The 18409-nt window shown below is 62.3% G+C and overlaps 3 protein-coding genes across 3 annotated transcripts; 1 reads left to right on the top strand and 2 right to left on the bottom strand.

Moving 5' to 3' along the window:
* Positions 1-73: 73 nt before the first annotated feature.
* TMEM210 (transmembrane protein 210) lies at positions 74-3380 on the bottom strand. The gene is made up of 4 exons (XM_058524582.1): positions 1698-3380; positions 1421-1556; positions 1168-1197; positions 74-982 (listed from the first exon to the last, which is right to left on the bottom strand). The coding sequence occupies exons 1-4, from the start codon at positions 1783-1785 to the stop codon at positions 781-783; spliced, it is 456 nt and encodes a 151-aa protein (XP_058380565.1). The 5' UTR covers positions 1786-3380; the 3' UTR covers positions 74-780.
* A 1067-nt stretch (positions 3381-4447) lies between these two features.
* Positions 4448-16255, bottom strand: ANAPC2 (anaphase promoting complex subunit 2). The gene is made up of 13 exons (XM_058524704.1): positions 16142-16255; positions 15238-15860; positions 14040-14172; positions 12893-13067; positions 12394-12513; positions 11821-11938; positions 10975-11156; positions 10428-10569; positions 9998-10073; positions 9709-9912; positions 5314-5443; positions 4833-5068; positions 4448-4734 (listed from the first exon to the last, which is right to left on the bottom strand). Exons 1-13 carry the CDS (start codon positions 16253-16255, stop codon positions 4522-4524), a joined length of 2466 nt encoding a protein of 821 aa, XP_058380687.1. The 3' UTR covers positions 4448-4521.
* Positions 16256-16410: 155 nt separating this feature from the next.
* Positions 16411-18198, top strand: SSNA1 (SS nuclear autoantigen 1). Its single transcript, XM_058524618.1, has 3 exons — positions 16411-16568; positions 17013-17212; positions 17642-18198. The coding sequence occupies exons 1-3, from the start codon at positions 16445-16447 to the stop codon at positions 17750-17752; spliced, it is 435 nt and encodes a 144-aa protein (XP_058380601.1). The 5' UTR covers positions 16411-16444; the 3' UTR covers positions 17753-18198.
* The last annotated feature ends 211 nt before the right edge of the window (positions 18199-18409 follow it).

Raw genomic sequence — 18409 nt, forward strand, 5'->3', positions numbered from 1 at the left:
TTCGTCCACCACCCCTCGCCCCACTGAGGCCTGAGCAGCTGGACACCCCGCCACACCCACCCCTGTACCCACCGAACTCATGGATGCCACACACGGAACGGGACCCAGTGCACCTTGCTCCTCACCGCCGCCTCAGGCTCAGCAGAGTGACCCTAGTGCACACACACAGTGGCCCCCCACATAAGGACGGTCCCATCCTGATGGCGGATGATTGGTGGGGCACGAGCACATGATGGGGCTGAGCCCAGAGGCAGGTTGTGGGGTGGAGGAGGAACTGCACACCTGGCGCAGGGGAGCCCAGTCAGGTCTGCCCCACCCTGCCCTCTAAGGACTCTCCTGGAACCTCAAGGAGACTTTGTGGGTGGGGCAGGGCACCAGCCCAAGTCCTGTCAAATGCTGCTCCCTCTGGAGTCGCCAGAGTTGTAGGTCCTGTCCTGGGGGTTTAGGGGGGTGGGGGGAGGCAGGGGCCCAAGAGCCCTGCCAGCTTCTTGGGACAAAGCAGCAGGAAGATGCAGGGAGGAGCTGGGCTGAGACCATGGCAGGAGGAAGTGGAAACACCAAGGGTGTGGCTCCCTGCCCTGGAAGGTGGACAGTGGGTGCCTGGTGTGGAAACGGGGCACCCCCATCGAAGATAAAAGAAATGACCCAGGTGCGCTCAGACCCCTCCCCACCCCATGACACAGCTGCCCAGTGGGGTGGGGCTCTAGGAGGAGCCGGCAGGGACGACAGCACAGAACTACTAAATACTGTTTAATTCCCCTTCCCCCTCGCTGTGCAGCCCTACTCAAGTGGTGGGGGTGGGCAGGGCGGCTCCTCCAGAGTCACACATGCAGCCGTCGAGTCCATGGGGATGGTCATGAGGCCGTGATCCTCCAGGGACGGCATCATGGAGACCTCCAGGTCAGGCTCCACAAGGTGGGACTCCACATGCACCGTGTGCAAGTCCATGTGATCTTCCTGCACCCCGAAGTGCCCCACCAACCTGCACGCCACGGGCTGGGTCAGGCCAGCTGCGGGTGGTGGTCAGCACCGGCTCACGAGGCCTTGACCGCCCAGGGCACACCCAGCCCTGGGGTCAGTGCCCCGATGTGTCTGTGAACCACACGTCCCGGGGCAGGGAGCAGGGACACAGCTCACCCTTGGCAGGCCTCCCCTAGGGTCACTCACCTGCTGTCCATGTGTCCAGGACATGTTTCACTGGAGAGGACAAAGGTAGATGTGAATCCTGGAACAATGGGGCTGGCCTACAGGACCCCCAAAGTGCCCTCCGCCCCCCACCAACCCCACAGCCTGGGAAATGCCATTCCCAAGCCCCTGGTGACATCCACCAGGGGCAGAGGCCCCTCTCCTGGCAAGACCGAGGGCCCAGGGTGGGCATCATGGCCCTCACCCACCCACCCCAGTCCTGGGGCTCACGAACCCCTTGGCTCGCAGGACGCCAACCGCCACGATGACGAGAGCACAGAAGCAGCTGGCACTGACACCCGCCAGCACCACGAGCAGGGCGATCAGGGCCTCGCGGCTGAGGCCAAGGCTGCACTCGCAGTAGGTTCCAGCTGCAGAGACAGGGCCATCGTCACCCACGGCGGAAGACCCTGGGGTGCCACCCACCGTGTGGCCACCAGGACATAGGTGCCTGGCCTAACTGGACCAGGGAGGGCCTGGCTGGGGCAGGGCATGGGGGCAGGAGGCGGCACCTGCAGCTGGGATGAGCAAAAGGGACACACATATCAGGCCGAGGGGGCTGCCGACGAGGCAGGAGTCAGGCTGGGGACGGGGGGCCATGTCCAGCCCCCGGCCCCAAGGCAAACCTCTGGACGGAACTCGTCGGAAGGCGCTGACGTCACAGTTGGGCTGTGAGGCAGGGAGGGTGGGGGCAGGGCCCCAGCTAGAGTTTCACTCGCCCCTGGGCACCTGGATTTGAGGAGCTCTGAATAGGCAGCCCTGGGGGGAGGGGGGTCAGGTACGGTGGACAGGAGCCACTCCTAGTGCACTGGCCAGATCTGAGGCAGAGAAAATGGTGGGGCTGCCCCGGCCTTGGGGTAGCGCTTCACAGGGAAGGGGTGGGGCTCACACTTGGGCCCCTGAGGTGGTGAAGATAGTGGCCGAGTGACCTGGAGGTCCACAACGGGCAGCCCCGGGCCTCAGTTTCGGCCTCAGGGTAAGAGGTGCAGCAGCTTGGCGGGGGGGGGGGGGGGGGGGGGCTGACCGATGTCACCACCCTCCCCCCAAGACAGGGACAAGCAGGGGCTGAGGAGGCTGGGGTGGGCCTGTGCCTGCTGCCCTCACACTGGCTGTTTTGAGGAGGGTCCTGCCCACACCCCAGCAATGCCCAGGTCTGGAGGGCCCCTCAGGGATCCCCAATCACCCAGGACGGGGGTGGGGGGCGCTACCCACAGGCCACAGCTTTCCCAGAACACCCTCCTCTAGGAGCAGGTGGCTCAGAAATGACTGCAGGCAGCATCCAAGGCTTGGCTTAAACGTGGCATTCAAGTTAGAGCCCACTGCCACCTCAGGGCCCACCTGCCCGCCCCTCCAAGGGTCTGTTCCCTGTGCAGCTTCCTGCAAACTAGGCAAGCACTGCCCAAGGGACTTGCCTGCAGGCTGGTGTGGTCAGGGTTAACCTCATCCTCCTCCCCCACTTCCTGCACTGGCCCTTCCCCCTCCCCTGAGGCCCTGCCAAGCCAACCACAAGCAGGAGGAAATGCCCCGTCCCACAATGACCCCGCTGGGTGCCAGGGAGAAGGGCACAGCTCTGCCCCAGCTGGCCCCTGGCCACCATGGACCTCTGTGACCCCTGGCACAGGTGCCCTCCTCTTGGTGGGGCCCTCGGGGAACAGCCAGCAGCTTGTGGCACACTTCTGTGCCTCATGAGTGATACTGTGACCCAAGACACGCTGGACTTTACTACACTTGTCCACAAACTTGAGTCCAAAGGGACAAGGAACAGGTGTGCCAGTGCCCGGGGGCTGGTGCTGCCACCCTGCTAGGCCAGTCCAGCCGGTTTGCATCCTGGTTAGGATGATGAAGGTGCACCCAGCCCAGTGCCAGGCGGGGCCTCCAGCAGCACTCAGAGGAGGGCGGGAAGCCCTCTTATGCCCATAGCACAGCCAGCACTGGAGCGGACTGGTGCGCAGAGCCCAAGGGAGGGGGCTGTTGGCTCATCAGACTCCTTAAATTGCTAAGGCTAGGGGCCTCACTCCTACCATTTCCCCCTTCAAACCCCGTGCAAACAGAACTCTCTGGAGTGAGAGGGGCAAGTCCTGGAAGTGGGACTGCTGTCAGGACCCCACGTGGAACAGGCCAAAGCAGAGAGGTAGGGTGAGCGCTGGGCTGGGAGGCAGCCTGGTGGGGACCCGGAAGCTGTGCGGGGCCTGGGATGCACCTGGGATGCACCGCGAGCAGGCAGGAGCAGCACAGCGGAGGCGCTGGTTCCAAAGGGCCTTTGTTGCCTGTGAGGACAGCGCCGCCAGACTAGAGCGGTTCCTGCTAGACCAGTGAAGGTCTCAGCAACAGAGGCTGTAGTGCCCAGGGCAGCTGTGAAGGCCTCGGGCCTGGGCAGAACTAATGCCTTCCCCTGCCTCCTGGGACCTGGGCAGTGGCGGGCCCCAGTATGGGCCTTGGACAGGACCCAGTGCTCTGGACGCATCAGCCCCACGCCCCTGCGCCTGGGAAGGCTGGGCTCACGGGGTCCTTCACCTTAGGATGCGAGCACCGAGGCCACACGTCTCGCAGCACGAAAGTAACTGGCCTTCTGAAAGCACACTCCATCGTGAGCCCCGAAGCCTGCAGCAGCCCGACCCTATGCGGGGCAGATGGACAAATGCCGGGTCCTCCTCGCCACAAGGGCGTGTCCCAGGCAGCCCCTCCTGCTGGAGAGGTGGCAAAGTCTTGGCTTAGCAGCAGATGCTTGGCCACCACTTGCCTCTTGTGGGGCCCACACGTCCCAGCAGCAGCCCTGGGGCTCTCGGCTCAGCACCTGGGGGCCACACCCTCAGGCTGGGCAGAGGCAGGATGACCCGAAGGCTCCTTTCAAAGGCCAGAGGAGTGAGGCTGGAGCTGGAGGCCCTGAGGTGGCTCAAGGGCAGCCAACCCCTGGTGCACTGCTGCTTGAGCCTCGGGCTTCAGATTTGAGGCCCTTCCCCAGCCCGTGCAGTCCAGAGACACCCAGATCCCAGGGTTCCTTCAGGTTTGGAGCCCAAAGGCAGGGGTGCAGGCCAGGGCTGGGCCTGGCCACTCGTGCAGCTTCCCTCACCTGCTCCCAGGGAGCCAGGCCCTGCCAGGTTGAGGTGGAGGCCTGTCTGGGGGGAGAAGCTGTATCACGTGTCCCTGAAGGGCCCATAAAGCCACCAGGACAGGGAAAGAGTGAAGAACCATCTGCTTTACTCTGCACTCTGGGGGCTGGGCAGGGGCATGGGGGGTGCTGGGCATGGCGGGGAGTGGGGATTGCTGGTGGGGGACCTGAGAAGGACATGCCGAGGCAGGGATGAGGCAGGGATGGCGTGGGAAGGGCCTGGCAGGTCAGCTGCAGTTCTTGGGCAGGCGGTAGACACCGGCCGAGTAGATGAGCTGCTGGTCGCGCACCTTCTTCTGCAGGAAGCCCTGGAGCTCCTGCAGGTCGATCTCGGCCAGTGCGGGGCCCGTCACCACGAACATGCGCAGCATGCTGTAGATGCGCTCCAGCGAGAGGCTCTCCAGGTTGGTCAGCATGGCCTGGATGTACGTCCAGAAGAGCTGGGGGGACAGTGTCCAGGCCGGCCGTCAGGCAGGCCACCCTCCAGGCGGCCACCACACAGAGGCACAAGCCGGCTGCCACCCCCCACCTCACACACCAGCAGCTCCTCCTCCTTCTGGTCAGCCTGGGAGGCCATGCCCGAGTCGCTCTCCTCGTCGCTGTCGATGAGCACCATGTTGTCTCGGTCCTGGGGCCGCTCCTCCTCCACCACAGAGAAGGTGCCAGCAGGCTCCTCCCGCAGCACGCCCTGCTGCAGCCACACCGACATCCGCCGGCGCAGCAGCGCCATGGGCATCTTCACCACCTTGCTCAGGTCCTCCAGGGTCCAACTGGCTGTGCAGGGGCAGCCAGGCACTCTTGGCAGACTGGGCAAGGCCGAGCCTCCCCCTGCCTCGTTAGCCCAGCTCAGCTTCCCAGAGGTCAGCAGGACCACGAGGCCCAGCCAGGCCCCGTGGGAAAGGGGAGGAAGGGGCTGCTGCCTGCATGGTCCCCCCACCCCGGCAGACATAGAGCCGTGCCCAGCACTGGCCCCCAGGAGGTGTGGCTGGGGCAGGCCAGTTGGGGACCAGTGGGCTCACCTTGGTCCTGGAAGTACAGCAAGACCACCGCCTGCACGGGGGTTACCGCCACAGACAGGGTGCGGTCGGCCAGCTCCACGTCCATGGTCACCAGGCCGAGGGTGTGCTTCCAGCTGAGGGTCCGCATGGCCTGGGGAGGGCCAGGCTCAGCACAGGCAGCCCAGCGGGTCCGGCTAGGCCCAGCTGGACGAGGCTCTGCTACCTGACCCCAAACGGGGAAAGGGCTCCCTGACCTGCTCCCCACACTCCCGGCAGGCTGGCAGGCAGTCAGCAGCAGGATGAGCATACAGTGGGGCTCTGGTCCCCGCTCCTTCAACCACCACAACGTAACGGCGAGGACCTAACAATGAGGGCCTAACAGTGAGCACCTAATGGCAAGGGCTGCTGCTATGAGTTGAACTGTCTCCAAAACAGACATCCACATCTTACCCGCCCAGGACCTCGGAACGGGACCTGACTTGGAATCAGGGTTGCTGCAGATGTAATTAGTTAAGATGAAGCCTCCCTGGAGTCCGGTGGGCCCTCATCTAATATGATTGGTGTTCTTCCAAGAAGAAGTAAGATGGTGTGAAGACAGACACACAAAGGCGTGAAGATGGAGGCAGAGACGGGAGTGATGTGGCTACAAGCCAAGAAACACCGAGGACTGCCGGCACCACCAGACACTGGAAGAGGCAGGAAGGACTCTCTCCTGCAGCTCTCAAGGGAGCCCAGCCCTGCCGGCACCGTGGCCTCAGACTCCAGAGGCCTCCAGAACCGAGACCAGACATTGCTGCTATTTTAAGCCACCTGGTTTGTGGTTCTTTGTTAACGGGGCCACAGGAACGCAATTCAGATTTTGGTCCTGGGATGGGGGTGCTGCTGTAACAGATACCTAAAAATGTGAAAGTGGCTGTGGAGCTGGGTGATGGGTGGCGGCTGGGAGAGTTCTGGGCCACAGGTTGTAAAAGCCTGGATTGCGCTAAACAGACTGTCAGTAGAAACACGGACAGCAGAGGCCACCCTGGCGAGGGCTGTGGAAAGGAACACATGTCAGTGGAAAGCAGATGGGCGACCCTCGTCAGAAGGTGGCAGAGACTTGACAGAGCTGTGTTCTGCTGGGTGTGGAGCAGAACTTGCAAGTGACGACCTTGGATATTTAGCCAAGGAGATTTCCAAGCAAAGTGCGCAAGGTGCAGCCTGGTGTCTCCTTGCTGCTGGTAGTAAAACACACAGGAAAAAACCGAGGAAGGAAGTGGTGAGCCAGAGGAGGCAGCACTTGATCTGGACATTTTTCTGTGTGCTCTGGAGACAAAGCCATGAGTATGGCCAAAGAGATGAGCATGTAATGGTGGGGCTAGCCGGCAGGCTCAGAGAAGCCAGGACAGAGAGAGGCTGTCCAGGAAAGACGTGAGGGTCCACGTCCGACAGCTTGGACGCCCATTACCTGCTTGGAGGCCAACAAGGTTGCTGAGGATTTTATACCAGCAAAACGCTGCCAGCCTGGACCAAAACGGAGAGACGGCCAATGAGAGCATGAGTCTGAGGGGAGCTGGGGTGCCGAGGCCCGGCCTGGTGCGGGGACCGCCCCTGCAGGCTGAGAAGATGGCCTCAAGCCAAGGAAGATTTTCTCAGTCCTCGAAATCAAATCGAATTTCCTCCACTGGGTTTCAGACTGCTTCGGGCCTGTGACCCCTACCTGGCTTCCTTCCTGGTGGCTTCTCCATTTTGGAATGGGGGTGTCTGCCCTACACCTGTCCCACAACTGTCCTTTGGAAGCAGACAACTACGTGTCTGGTTTCGCAGGTCCACAGCTGAGGGGCACTGTGCTCCAGGAGGAACCATTCCTGAACTGACTGAGACGCTCTTTAGATGCTGAGATCTGGGGCCTTGAGTTGACGTGTAGATGAGATAGAACTTAGAGTTGGTGCTGGAAAAGTCAAGACTCTTGGGGATGTTAGAATTAGCTGAATGTATTTTTTATGTGAGAAGAACATGAATTTCAGGGGACAAGAGGGTGGACTCTTATGGGTTTAATTGTGACCCCCCAAAAGATGTTAAAGCCCTAACCCCCAGTACCTCAAAATGTAACCTTATTTGGAAGTCGGGTCAGCACAGGTGTAATTATTTAAGATGAAGTCGTACTAGAACAGGATGGGTGAGCCCTTAATCCAATACGACTTGGCATCCTTATAGGGAGAGGAAAATTCAGAGCGAGAGAAAGACAGGGAGAAGCCACGTGCTGACAGAGTCAGAGGTTGGAGTGGTGCAGCTACAAGCCAAGAAGTGCCTACAGCCACCAGAGGCTGGATGAGATAGGAAGGCCTCCCCTCTGGAGCCTTTGGAGGGAGCACAATCCCACGACACCTTGATTTTGGACTTCTAGTTGCCAGAACCAAGACAATAAACTTCTGTTGTTTTAAGCCTCCATTTGTGGTACTTGGTTACGGCCACCTCCAGGACACCGGTACAGTCACAGGGCCACACACTGCTCTGAGTCCTTCTACAATCCCCACAGCTCGTAAAGGGGAGCCAACAACCATCTCCACTTTGCAGAGAAAACCAAAGCAGAGTCGCAGGTTGCCTGGGTCGCAACCAGTAGAGGTGCAGCCAGGCGCTCTGGCTCCAAGGCCACGACCTTTACAGCCACCACTCCAGCCAGTAGCGGGGCAGATGCAAGGCCCAGCAGCAGACAGCATGGGCAAGGATGCTCTGTGGGCTGCATAGCCACCCACATATGTCCAGCATGGTCCTCAGGCCAGGAGTTCAGCTGGTCAGAGACAGAGGCACCATGGCCACAGGCTGCCCTCTCGACACAGCCCTGGGACCTGCCCTAGCCACTCCAGTGTTTAGCTGGAGTTAAGACCAAGGGTACTGGAGTGTGGCCATCACATCAGGTACATTGAGCCAGGACCCTGCGTGGTCCCCAGGACCCAAGTGGAGACCCTAGTAGAAGCCAGCAGGGCCTCCCCTGGCAGGGGTAATGCAGAGCAGAGGGAGGCTGCACACCAACGGGTCAGCCAGAAGAGGCAGGGGGGCACCGAGCACACAGATCTCCTCAACCAGGGGGAGGCGTCTGCAGTGCTGGCAGGCTCCACAGAGCGAGTGCCACACCGTGGACAGGAGCGGGAAGTGGGGAGGCCTGGCAGCCAGCGCTCACTGGAGCCTCCCCACTCCAGGATCCCGCCCTCACCTGTCTCTGGAAGGAAGCTCCCCTCTAGGGACTGGCTGTCCTGCACTGAGCCCTCCTCTCCTAGCAACTAGGTTCCTGGCCTGTAACACCAAATGCATCTACACCCAGCACCTCTCTCACAGCAAACCTGGAGAAGCTGCCGCCCCTCCTACCGCCCAGCCCTGCTCGGCCCCCCACCCCACTCCACCCCAGCCCCACCTGCCTCCCTCCCAGGGCTTCGTCCAGAGGGCTCCTTGAGCCCTGGCTGCTCCCCGCCCCCCATCTCTGGGGGTGTCCCGGGTGCTCCTGGGGCTCAGGTTCTGCACCCTAGGTCCTGCTGGACTCGGCCTCGCTTGGGTGCCCGGCATCCCCTCAGGCCCGAGTGCTCGCTGGGCTGCACCCTGTGCCTTCTCATGCCCCACAACCCACTTGTGAGACTGAATGCCCCAGAGCCTGCTCCTCCACCTGTCCCCAGAAACCTGGTATGAGTCCTAACTCCCTCCTCTCTCCCGACACATCTCTGCTGAACCATCTCGTGGAAGGAAGAGTCCTCCCTATGTACTCTCAACCCCTGTCCACACCAGGCCCCATCTTCCCACACCTCCCACCTGGACTCCCCGCCCCAAGAATGCTGGACTCAGCTGCTGGAAGAAACAAGGACTAAACTAGGCCAGTCCGCATCCAGGCCGCACCCCTGACCACACCACATGCCTCCGGTGCTCCGGTCCCTCTCCTTCTCTGAGCCCAGGCCCCCGGGACCCTGACAGCAGTCAGCACAGTGCTGGTGCTCCAGCGCCCTAGCTCACAGGAAAGCAGCTTCCAGAGAAGTAAGCTGGGAAAGGTCCGAGTCACAGAGGTCAAATGCCTCAAAAGCAATCTGGAGACTTCCTGGACGCTACTGGGCAGACGCCACAGCCCCAACTCTGCCTGGGGCAGGCGCAGCACCCCACCCCCCAGTCTGAGAGGCCAGAGAGTAGACAGTGGAAGAAGAAGCCCAGACAGGAGATGCATCCCCACCCCAGGTGTGTGCGGGAGCACATGCTCACACGCCCATGCACACATGCACACGCACAGGGTCCTAGGTGGGGACGGCAGGGGGAGCAAGCGTTGACTGCAGAGACGGCCACACCCAACTGCCCCTGCACAGCCCGGCACCATCCTGGGCAGGCCGAGTTTGGAAGGGTCACCAGGTCAGGAACAGCCCGCCTGCCAACCGGACCCCGCCGCAGGGAGGCGGGCAGTACCTTCAGCTTCTCATACTTCTTGCAGTAGACCTCCAGGGCCTCCCTGATGTCCTCGGGGACCTCCAGCTTCTCGTCCTTGAAGGGGGGCCAGAACTCACTGGACAGGATGACGGCATAGACCCCAAACGGTGGCTGCTCCTCCGCCGGCCGCTTCTCGTCCTCCTCGCGGATGTTGGCATTGATGCGGCGGGAGTCTGCCATGTCCTGGGGGAGGAGATGGGTCTCACGCAGGCCCTGCGGCTAGGCTGGGGGGACAGGGACAGGTGGGCGGGGAGCCCAGGGCACCCACCTTCAGCATGACCTCGCAGAAGTGCATCGGGGCCTCGCCAAAGCGTAGCTTCAGCAGCTCCACGTTGCGGATCTCCCTGGAAGGATGCATGTCTGAGGGGCGTGGTGTGACCCCCTAACCGGCACCCACAACAGTGCGCCCAACGCCTCCAGACGGGCTGCAGGGGCGCCCCCAGGCCAGCAAGAGGCAGGAAGCGCAGCTCCAGCTATCGCAGCCCTGCGCCTGCTCCACCCTGGCAGGGGGCGGCAAGTCCAAGACCTGCTTCCACAGGCTCCCAGGCTGCCCCCAGGCCTCCCCGGCGCAGCGGTTGAGCACAGGCCGCTCCCTGCCTGGCCTTAGGGATCCAGCTGTCACGGACACACTGGGGCCGACAAAGTGCAGCACGGGCGGCAGCGCCCCCTGGAGCCCAGCGGGGCTTTGCAGGCCTCACCGCTCGGGGCTGAAGCTGAACTGGTGCAGGAGGCGGTCGGCCAGCAGCGAGCGGTACTCATTGATGAAGAGATCCTTGCTGCCGTAGATGCTGACCAGCAGGCTGATGATGTCCGAGGAACGCCGCTTGGAGCTGGACTTCCCTGCACAGCACGAGAGGGCACCACTGGCACCTCGCAGGGACGGAGGCAACATCATCTGTGCTCAGGTAAGGCCCATCCTGCCGAGCCCGTGAGGCCCGGGTCTGGACCCCAGGTGGGGGTGGGGGTACACAAGCCGCCCAGGAACCCGCTCCTCCAGCAGCTGGAGCAGCCTCTTCCAGAGGCAAGCGGGCAAGCAGGTGCTCTCCTACGGTCCTAAATGGAGACACAGCCTACCACAAGCCCACCTAAGCTGGCTGAAGCACCCTGGGAAACCAGGCTGGGTTGGGCACTGACCACTGACCCCTCCTCAAGCCCCAGAGCACTCACGGCAACAAACTCAAGAGCAGAGAGCCCGCTGGACCCTCCCTCACAATTCAGAGCCTGGTGGGGCTGGCGAGGGCCGACCTGGGTCGGCGTCCACAGGGTCAGGGACCCAGTCCTCGGGCTCGCCAGAGTCGTCCTCACTGTCCTGGCCAGTCTCCAGGCTTGCTGGGTCCGTCTTGGACAGCTCAACGGCCAAGTCTCCTGTCCCATCTGAGTCCCCTGTCAGCCCAGCCACGATCTGCCGCACAGTGTCCTCCCGCGTCCTGCTGGGTGTGAGTAACGCTGGCCCACATGGCGCCTCTCGCTGCCCACCCCGCCTGACCACACGACCCCACCTGACCCCTGCAGCCAGCATGAATCGGCCATGTGCTAAAAACAGGCCTATCAGACTTTTTCTCAAAAAGAAAACAAAAAAAGACCACCCCTTTCTGGGAGCAGGAGGAGCTGAGCTGATGAGACAGACCCAAGGCCAGGCTGCTCATGGCCGAGAAGCAGCAGACATGAGTCAGGGCAGCTCCATATGCCCCCAGCCCCAGCCCCAAGGTTTCTGGGCCGCTGTGCCACGGCCCCTGTTCAAACATGTCCTCCAACGGACAGCCCAAGTCTCTGCTCAGGGCCCTGCTCCGCCCCAACAGCCTCGGGCCTGGTCAGCATGACGCAGAGCTGAGCAGGGGCACCTCTCCCTGCTGGGAGAGGGCAGGGGGAGGGAGGGGCACAGGCAGGGCCCCCCAAGTCTGCACACAGGCATGGTGACACTGAGCGACAGGACAGGAGCTGGCGCCAGCAAGACGAAGGGCCAGGCCGCTCAGCCCAGCAGGAGGGACGGAGGGGCCCTGGGGTCCCGAGGGCCACTCCCCCAGCTGCAGGACCCACGAGAGCTCGGCTGCCCTGAGTCTGAGCGGCTCCCAGGGCCAGCAGGGCGCCCACCTCAGGTAGCGGCGGATGGGCTCACAGGCCACCTCCAGGACGACCATGGAGGGGTCCAGCACGCGCAGTGCCTTGATGGCGGAAATGTAGAGGGTAATGATGTCGCACGTGTTGACACCTACGGCCAGGAAAAGAGACGTGGTCGCGGCGGCGCCCAGGACAACACAGGGACATCGGGGCAGCCGCACACTGGTCAGGTGGTCTTCAAGTCACCACTGGACCCCACTCCCCAGGAAACTGGCGCAATCCACTGAAGCTGCCCCCTTCCCCACCCACCCCCTCGCGACTCACACTTTCTCCAGAACTTTCCAAGATCCAAGCCCTCCCCTCACCAGGCGGTCTGTTCTGAGGGGATCATGCACCGCCGCTGCCCCCAGGCCAAACTTGTCAGTTATCACAACTCCCTTTGAAGGAGGGTGAAGCAGAGAGTCCCCCAGCCCCCCGAAAACTGCACAAAACTTAACCCGCTCCCCGCCTAGGCCCTGCAGGCTGGGACACTGGACCCTGGGGCTCCTGGGTCTGGGCCCTGAGAGCGGAGCAGGGCGCCGGCAGGGTTGGCAGAGCGCGAGGAACCTGGGTGGAGGAGCCGCGTCTCCAGGGCGGCCTTGAGAGACACGAGCAGCTGCTGCCTCTGGTCAGTCCTCTCTAGGCAGTACTTGAGGTCCTCGACGGCTGGCCGGGAGTCTGGGAAGTCTGCAAGAAGAGGGCCAGGCTTTGCACGCACATCCAGGGCGCGCACACTGCACATGAGATAGCAGGTGCCGACCTAGGGCTCCAGCAGCTACACCTACATCTGATGACCAGCACCGACACTTGCAGGTGCCGCACATCGCCCCTGCGCCTTCACATGCCCACACACTTGACCACAACGCCCTACAGGGCAGACGGACGGAACAACGGGCAGGGGTGAACGCCCAGAAACACCATCAGGCACCCTGCCACACCTGATCCCGACACTGGGCTGGGAGGAGTTCCACTGGGACACACTTGGACAGCACGCTCCAGGTGCCCCTGGCCACCCGCACAGCGGAAGGGCAAAGGCACAGGGAAGGCAGGTGGGCCGGGGGCTGACCTCGGATGATGCTGAAGAGCTCCTCGATGCGCAGGCTGGCATAGACGCGGTAGAAGAACCTCTGCACGTGGCAGCGCCAGCGGCGCAGCATGTTGCCAGCCTCAGGGGACGCAGGTCTGGTGGGGCCGTCCTGCAAGAACACCTTGCCCAGCCAGCCGACCACTCTCTCGATCCACTGTCAGGAGAGCACAGGTGTGGGGCGGTGGGGGCTGAGACCCAGCGTGACTCAGAAGAGAAGCTGGGAGAAGCCCACAGCTACCTACTCTGCCGGCCAGGCCCCAGGGAGTCCCCAAGGCCACCTGCTCTGGAGGCCAGGAGCACATGGAAATCAGCAGGATGAGGAAAACAAAGGTGGCGTCCCAGGTCCTCCATCAATGCACCCCCATGCCCCTCCATGTGCCTCAGTGCCCATGCTTATCTCTGGCAACAGTGGCCCTAACGTAGGGCACATAGCAGCTTGTGCTCGCCTCCGCCTGAGTGGACAGACTTGCCCTGAGGCCACATACACGACTGGCCCCCGCCACGTGTAAACAACGTACCATATAGTGAGAACGTTTCTGAGCGCACACACATAAACTTACAGGACATACTGCCACACGAACCCGAAGACACACACGTTCCCCTCATAGACCACCCAACCACTGATGAGACCACCCCAACACTCTGCCACCTGGAGGCAGCACAGCTGCCCCTACCAGGCCTCCAGGCTGCCACCCACTTCAGACCACTCCTGCGGGGAGAGACACTTGCTTTGAATCCCCCATTGTGGTTAATCTGCACCCTCAGAAGGTGGACACTAGGAAACCGAGGAGAACAGGTAGCAAGTGGAAGCAGGCTAGACGGCCGCTGAGGCTGGAGCCAGCTGCTCCATGACTCTGGGGAGCCCAGAGCAGAGCCCCAGACCACACCCAACAGCGTGGGCACTCTGAGGCCCCTCAATGGGACATCTCAGACCTTGGCACTGCCTCTAACCAGGTGATTCTGCACAGACCTCGCCGAGCATGTCACAGGCTTTCCTTGCTGTCTCTAGGGCAGGCCCAGAAGGACTGGCCTCCACACTCTGGCTGCTTCCAAAGCCGGAGTCTCAGGTTTGCCAGAAGCCTATCCCCCATCCCCAGGGATCAGGCTCGAGGAGGGACGTCCTCACCTTGTGGAACTCACGCAGGAAGGAGCGCTCGTACTCGCCCCGGCAGCGGTCCTCCATCCGCTCCCGAGTCACTTGGTGCAGGGTGGTGGTCACGGCCTCAGCACTGACCCGCTCCAGCAGACTGAGCCTATGTCTAGAGAAGAGCCCTGCCCGTGGAACACGCAGAGCACACACACCCCCACCCCCCACACTGGGCACACACCTCTCCAGGGCCCTCCTGGTGGGGGCACAACTGTACCAAGGGTTCTTCCTCAAAGCCGCTGGGATGATGGAGCATGGACAAGCCACTGCCCGCCCTCCCCAGCTGGCATCTCTGCCCAGGCCAGGGCACTGGCCTTCCCCAGGTGAGCAGCGTGTGTGGCTATCAGGGACCAAGGCCTCATCTAGAAACGGCTGTGAAACAACACCCAAATACATCCCTACTCTGGCCACATAAATACAGATACTGCTGTCTTTAAGTGCCTTTCAGCGCATACTCTCGTCTACGATGGCAAACAGATGCAAGAAAAAATGAAAAAGAACTTTTCTGCGTCACTTTCACCTGGGATGAACCCAGCAGAAGCCCTTCAGGGCCTCCCTGACCCCTGCCAGCAACAGTACCACTCCCTGGGTCCAGCTAAAAGTCTCTCCCCAACAGCTGTACTGCTGCCACGCCACTTGAAGTGACAAAATCATCATAAATGGCCACAGAGAGCGTAGGACCCATACAACACAACCTGGTTCTAACGACAATGACAACGACAACAACCTTTCCACTTCAAAGGGCTACAAAGGCAATCGCTTGCCCAGCATGTCAGCCTAATGTCCAACTCTCTCTGGAGAAGAAAAATAACAAGCCCACTTTTTGCAATTACAGGGTAGAACGAACATCATTCCTCCCCTGGAGAGCCTACAGAAAGCACAGCAGAATTCTGCGTGGCCCAGGAAACTTGGAACCACATGAGGTCTCAGCATAAGCAAAGCGTGGAACCCTAGGTTTACCTGAGTGACAGAGAGACACACTTGCGTCCAGAACAAAAGGTATAAACTCACAGCACAGGGATTCTGGGGACCCTCCCCTTGTCATGCCCGTGGCTATCAGGACAGGTGGCAGAGCCCCCAGCCAGCTCACCAGCTCTCTGCAGAGGCCAGCTGGACCCAGGGGAACAAGTGGGACTAAGGAGGAACAGGGCAAGGCCACACAGGCGGGAGTACTCACAGGACCTGGCTGAGCTGGTGGAACTGCTCCAGTGCCTGGCGGCACCAGCACTGCTGCTTGTCGCTGCCACATCCCGCACATAGCGGGCTCTGCAGAAGCCGGTAGTACCGGCGGCGGGCATACCTGCTGTCCAATTCCCCCTCCAGTTCTGGATCTGTGCCCCCTTCCCCTTTCCTCTTACTCTGCATATAGACTCTCAAGAAGCGCCCATACAGGCGCTGGATCATTTCCTGAAAGATTCTGGGAGTGGAAAAGAACAGGACGCCCCGCAACGTGGTGTGGACCTTTTCCCGCAGCCCCTGAGCACCGGTGCCCATCAGCAAGCCCAGGCGAGTCCATTTCTCCAGGAGCTCCAGGCTATGCAGGTAGGGATCCAGGCGGCTCTCCAGCAGGCCAAAAGCGTCAAGGAGCAGCAGAAGGCACTGGGGCTCGTCAGCACAGTTCTCGCGCTGGGAGATGGCATTCCAGAATTCCAGCGAGATGTTGGCCTGCAGGTCGTTCTGCAGCACCTCTACGAACCACTCCTCCAGGACTGAGTGCAGACCGTGGCCCCTCAGCACCTCCACCGCCGCCCGGAGCTCCTCCTCCTTCGGCGGGACCGCACCGCTGGTCCGGGAGGACGCCTGGAGCGCAGACAACCGTGAGGAGAAGGGAACACAGCGAAGAGGTGGGGAAGGCGGTGACGGCTGGGGAGAGGCGGGGAAGGGCCAGATGGAGGGGAGGCTGCGGAAACCCCGCTGCCCCTAGTCCGCGGCGCGCGGATGCCGGGCCGATGCCAGGGAAGGGCTGCGGGAAGCCAAATGAGGAGGGACCGTGGAAGAAGAGGCAGGACAGGGGCCGGCGAGGACGGCGCTGCAGCAACCCGAGGGCGGGCGCCCCAACAAAGCCTCCTCCCGGGCCTCACCAGCCCCAGCGCTGCCGGCGGCACCAGCCCGGTGCTCACGGTATTCCAGGCCACCAGCAGCTCCTGTGAAGGCGCGGGGTCGCCGTGCCCCGGCGCCGCCGCCGCCGCCGCCATCTGCGTCCACCCGCTCCCACAGCCGCCCGGCGCGACGCCCGGCGGTGAGGGAGGGCTGGGCGCGCAGGGAGATGACGCACACGAGGCGCGCGGCAGTGACGTACGGTGGGCGCGCCGTCGGGAGGCAGTGCGCAGGCGCGGGCAGGATGCGGTAGCGGCGGTTGGCGCGGCCGAGCCTGGGCGGCGACCATGACCGAGGAGGGCGCGGAGCCCTTGACCGAGGAGGGCGCGGCGACCATGACCGAGGAGGGCGCGGCGACCATGACCGAGCAGGGCGCGGCGATGCAGGACTACAACAACCAGCTGATCAAGGGTGAGCGGCCGCGCGGCGGGCCCGCTGAGCCCCGGGAGGGCGCGGGGCTCGCCCCTGCCGGCCCAGGCGCGATGGCCCGCAGCGCGTGGCCAGTGCGTGGGTGTCCGGCCGGACCGCGCGGAGGCCATGCGGATCTTCCCAGCGCGCGGCCACAGTGTGGCATCGCCGAGGACCGGATATCTATGGAGCGAGCAGGAGGATGAGGGGCTTGAGCATGCGCTGGCCCCTGCCCTACCCCCCGCCCCCGTCCCCGGCTGTCTCGTGCGGTGCCTTCTTTAACCCTTAGACCCCGGAGGTGGACACTGGCCGGGCTCAGGCGGAAGGTGGCACCCCCGCCCGCCACCACTCGTCTCTGCTACAAAGCTGTGGGCTGCAGACTGGGAGGGGTGATGCTCTCCTTCCTGCCCTGGGTCCACAGCGCCTGCCCCTCCCCGCCCACCCTAGGCATGGAGGTCCTGTGCCAGAGGCGGAACAAGTTGTGCCGGCAGATCCAGAAGGAGGAGAAGGAGAAGCAGCGGCTGCATAATCAGTTGAGGCGGTTGACAGAGAAGCTGGCCCTAGTCAACGAGAATCTGGCATGCAAGATCGCCTCTTACAAAGAGCTTGACCGGACCATCACAGAGTCTGAGGCTGCCTTCTTCAAGGTAGGGCTCGCGGAGTCCCCAGGCGGTTTTTGGCCTAGGGACACCCACAAGCAGAGGTGATAGGACTCCGGTGTGGCCGGGCCCACTGTGGAGTGACAGCCCGGCCGTCGGTGGGGCCTGGTGCGTCCTGAGTTCTGTTCTTTGCACCCTAAGTGGTACCATGAGCAGCACAGGGGAAGCAGCAGAGTAGCAGCAGGGGCTAGGGCTCACCTGGTGTGGCTTTCCCAGGGTGCGAGGAAGGGGCTTTGGGCTAGACTCGGAGGGAAAAGTGCCCTACTGACCCTGTCCGCCCGTCCCCTCAGGGGCTTCCTTTTGGCAGCTCCTGTCCCGTAGCCCCCACAGCCTGGCCCTGGCACCATGTGTGAGGGGGGCTGGGCTGCAGGAGTTTTCTGACAGAAGGAACCGTCTCATGCCTGTTTCTGTTCCCAGATCCTGGAGAGCTCACAGGCTCTGCTTAGTGTTGTGAAGAGGGAAGCCGGGAACCTGAGCAAAGTCATGGCCTCAGAGCAGGAGATCATTGAAGAGAAGGACAGTTCATGAAGCCACAGGTGGAGAGGGGCCTGTCTCCACTGCAGCCATTAATGGTTTGGCCCCTAGCAAGTCTGTCTTCACAGTGTCTGTTTTTCATGACAGGAGGTAACTTCTTTCACTGTCTCAGGTGCCAAGGGAGGCAGCTGCCAGCCTCCATTGGCCCTGAGTGACAAGAAAAGCCCTGGGCGCAGCCCACCAGGTGGGAGTCCTGGCCCTGTGCTCACTCAGGCTACAGGGAGGGCGAGCTCGGGGCCAGCTCCACTTGGGGCCTCTCTGAGGTCCCCATACTCCCCTCGGCTGTAGGTAAGGCCCTGGTTAGGGGAGTTCCTTCACCTTGTCCCTTGGCCAGCAGGTGCCCAGGCCTGGTGAGTGGGGGAGGGGCTGGGCCCCTCCTTCACCTTAGAGCTTGTCCTTGTGGTCTGTGACTGTCAATAAAGGTTGTCTTTGTAAAGATCCATGCCAGCCTGCTGCCTGTGTCAGGATTACGGGGCTGCCGGATACTCCCAGAGCCAGAACACGAGCCCCTGCCCAGCTATTGCGTAGCTCCTCTGTGAGGGAGAGGTTAGAGTATAGCCTGGAGTGGCTTTCCCTGTGACCAGCCTTGCTGGCCTTGGGGACAAAGCTGAGAGTGACCCTGAGGATCTCCCATGACCCTCATCGCCCACC

This window comes from Diceros bicornis, chromosome 28 (genome assembly GCF_020826845.1).
Source record: "Diceros bicornis minor isolate mBicDic1 chromosome 28, mDicBic1.mat.cur, whole genome shotgun sequence".
In the NCBI taxonomy this organism is placed as follows: Eukaryota; Metazoa; Chordata; class Mammalia; order Perissodactyla; family Rhinocerotidae; genus Diceros; species Diceros bicornis.

Coding starts and splice junctions, on each gene's coding strand:
- SSNA1 (XM_058524618.1), top strand. CDS start 16,445: ATGACCGAGGAGGGCGCGGAGCCCTTGACCGAGGAGGGCGCGGCGACC. Junction 16,569..17,012: donor CAACAACCAGCTGATCAAGG/GTGAGCGGCCGC, acceptor CGCCCACCCTAG/GCATGGAGGTCCTGTGCCAG. Junction 17,213..17,641: donor CTGAGGCTGCCTTCTTCAAG/GTAGGGCTCGCG, acceptor TTCTGTTCCCAG/ATCCTGGAGAGCTCACAGGC.
- ANAPC2 (XM_058524704.1), bottom strand. CDS start 16,255: ATGGCGGCGGCGGCGGCGGCGCCGGGGCACGGCGACCCCGCGCCTTCA. Junction 11,157..11,820: donor CCCATCCGCCGCTACCTGAG/GTGGGCGCCCTG, acceptor CACACCCAGCAG/GACGCGGGAGGACACTGTGC. Junction 10,074..10,427: donor TTCAGCTTCAGCCCCGAGCG/GTGAGGCCTGCA, acceptor GCATCCTTCCAG/GGAGATCCGCAACGTGGAGC.
- TMEM210 (XM_058524582.1), bottom strand. CDS start 1,785: ATGGCCCCCCGTCCCCAGCCTGACTCCTGCCTCGTCGGCAGCCCCCTC. Junction 1,198..1,420: donor GGCGTCCTGCGAGCCAAGGG/GTTCGTGAGCCC, acceptor TGTCCTCTCCAG/TGAAACATGTCCTGGACACA. Junction 983..1,167: donor CCTGGACACATGGACAGCAG/GTGAGTGACCCT, acceptor CGTGGCGTGCAG/GTTGGTGGGGCACTTCGGGG.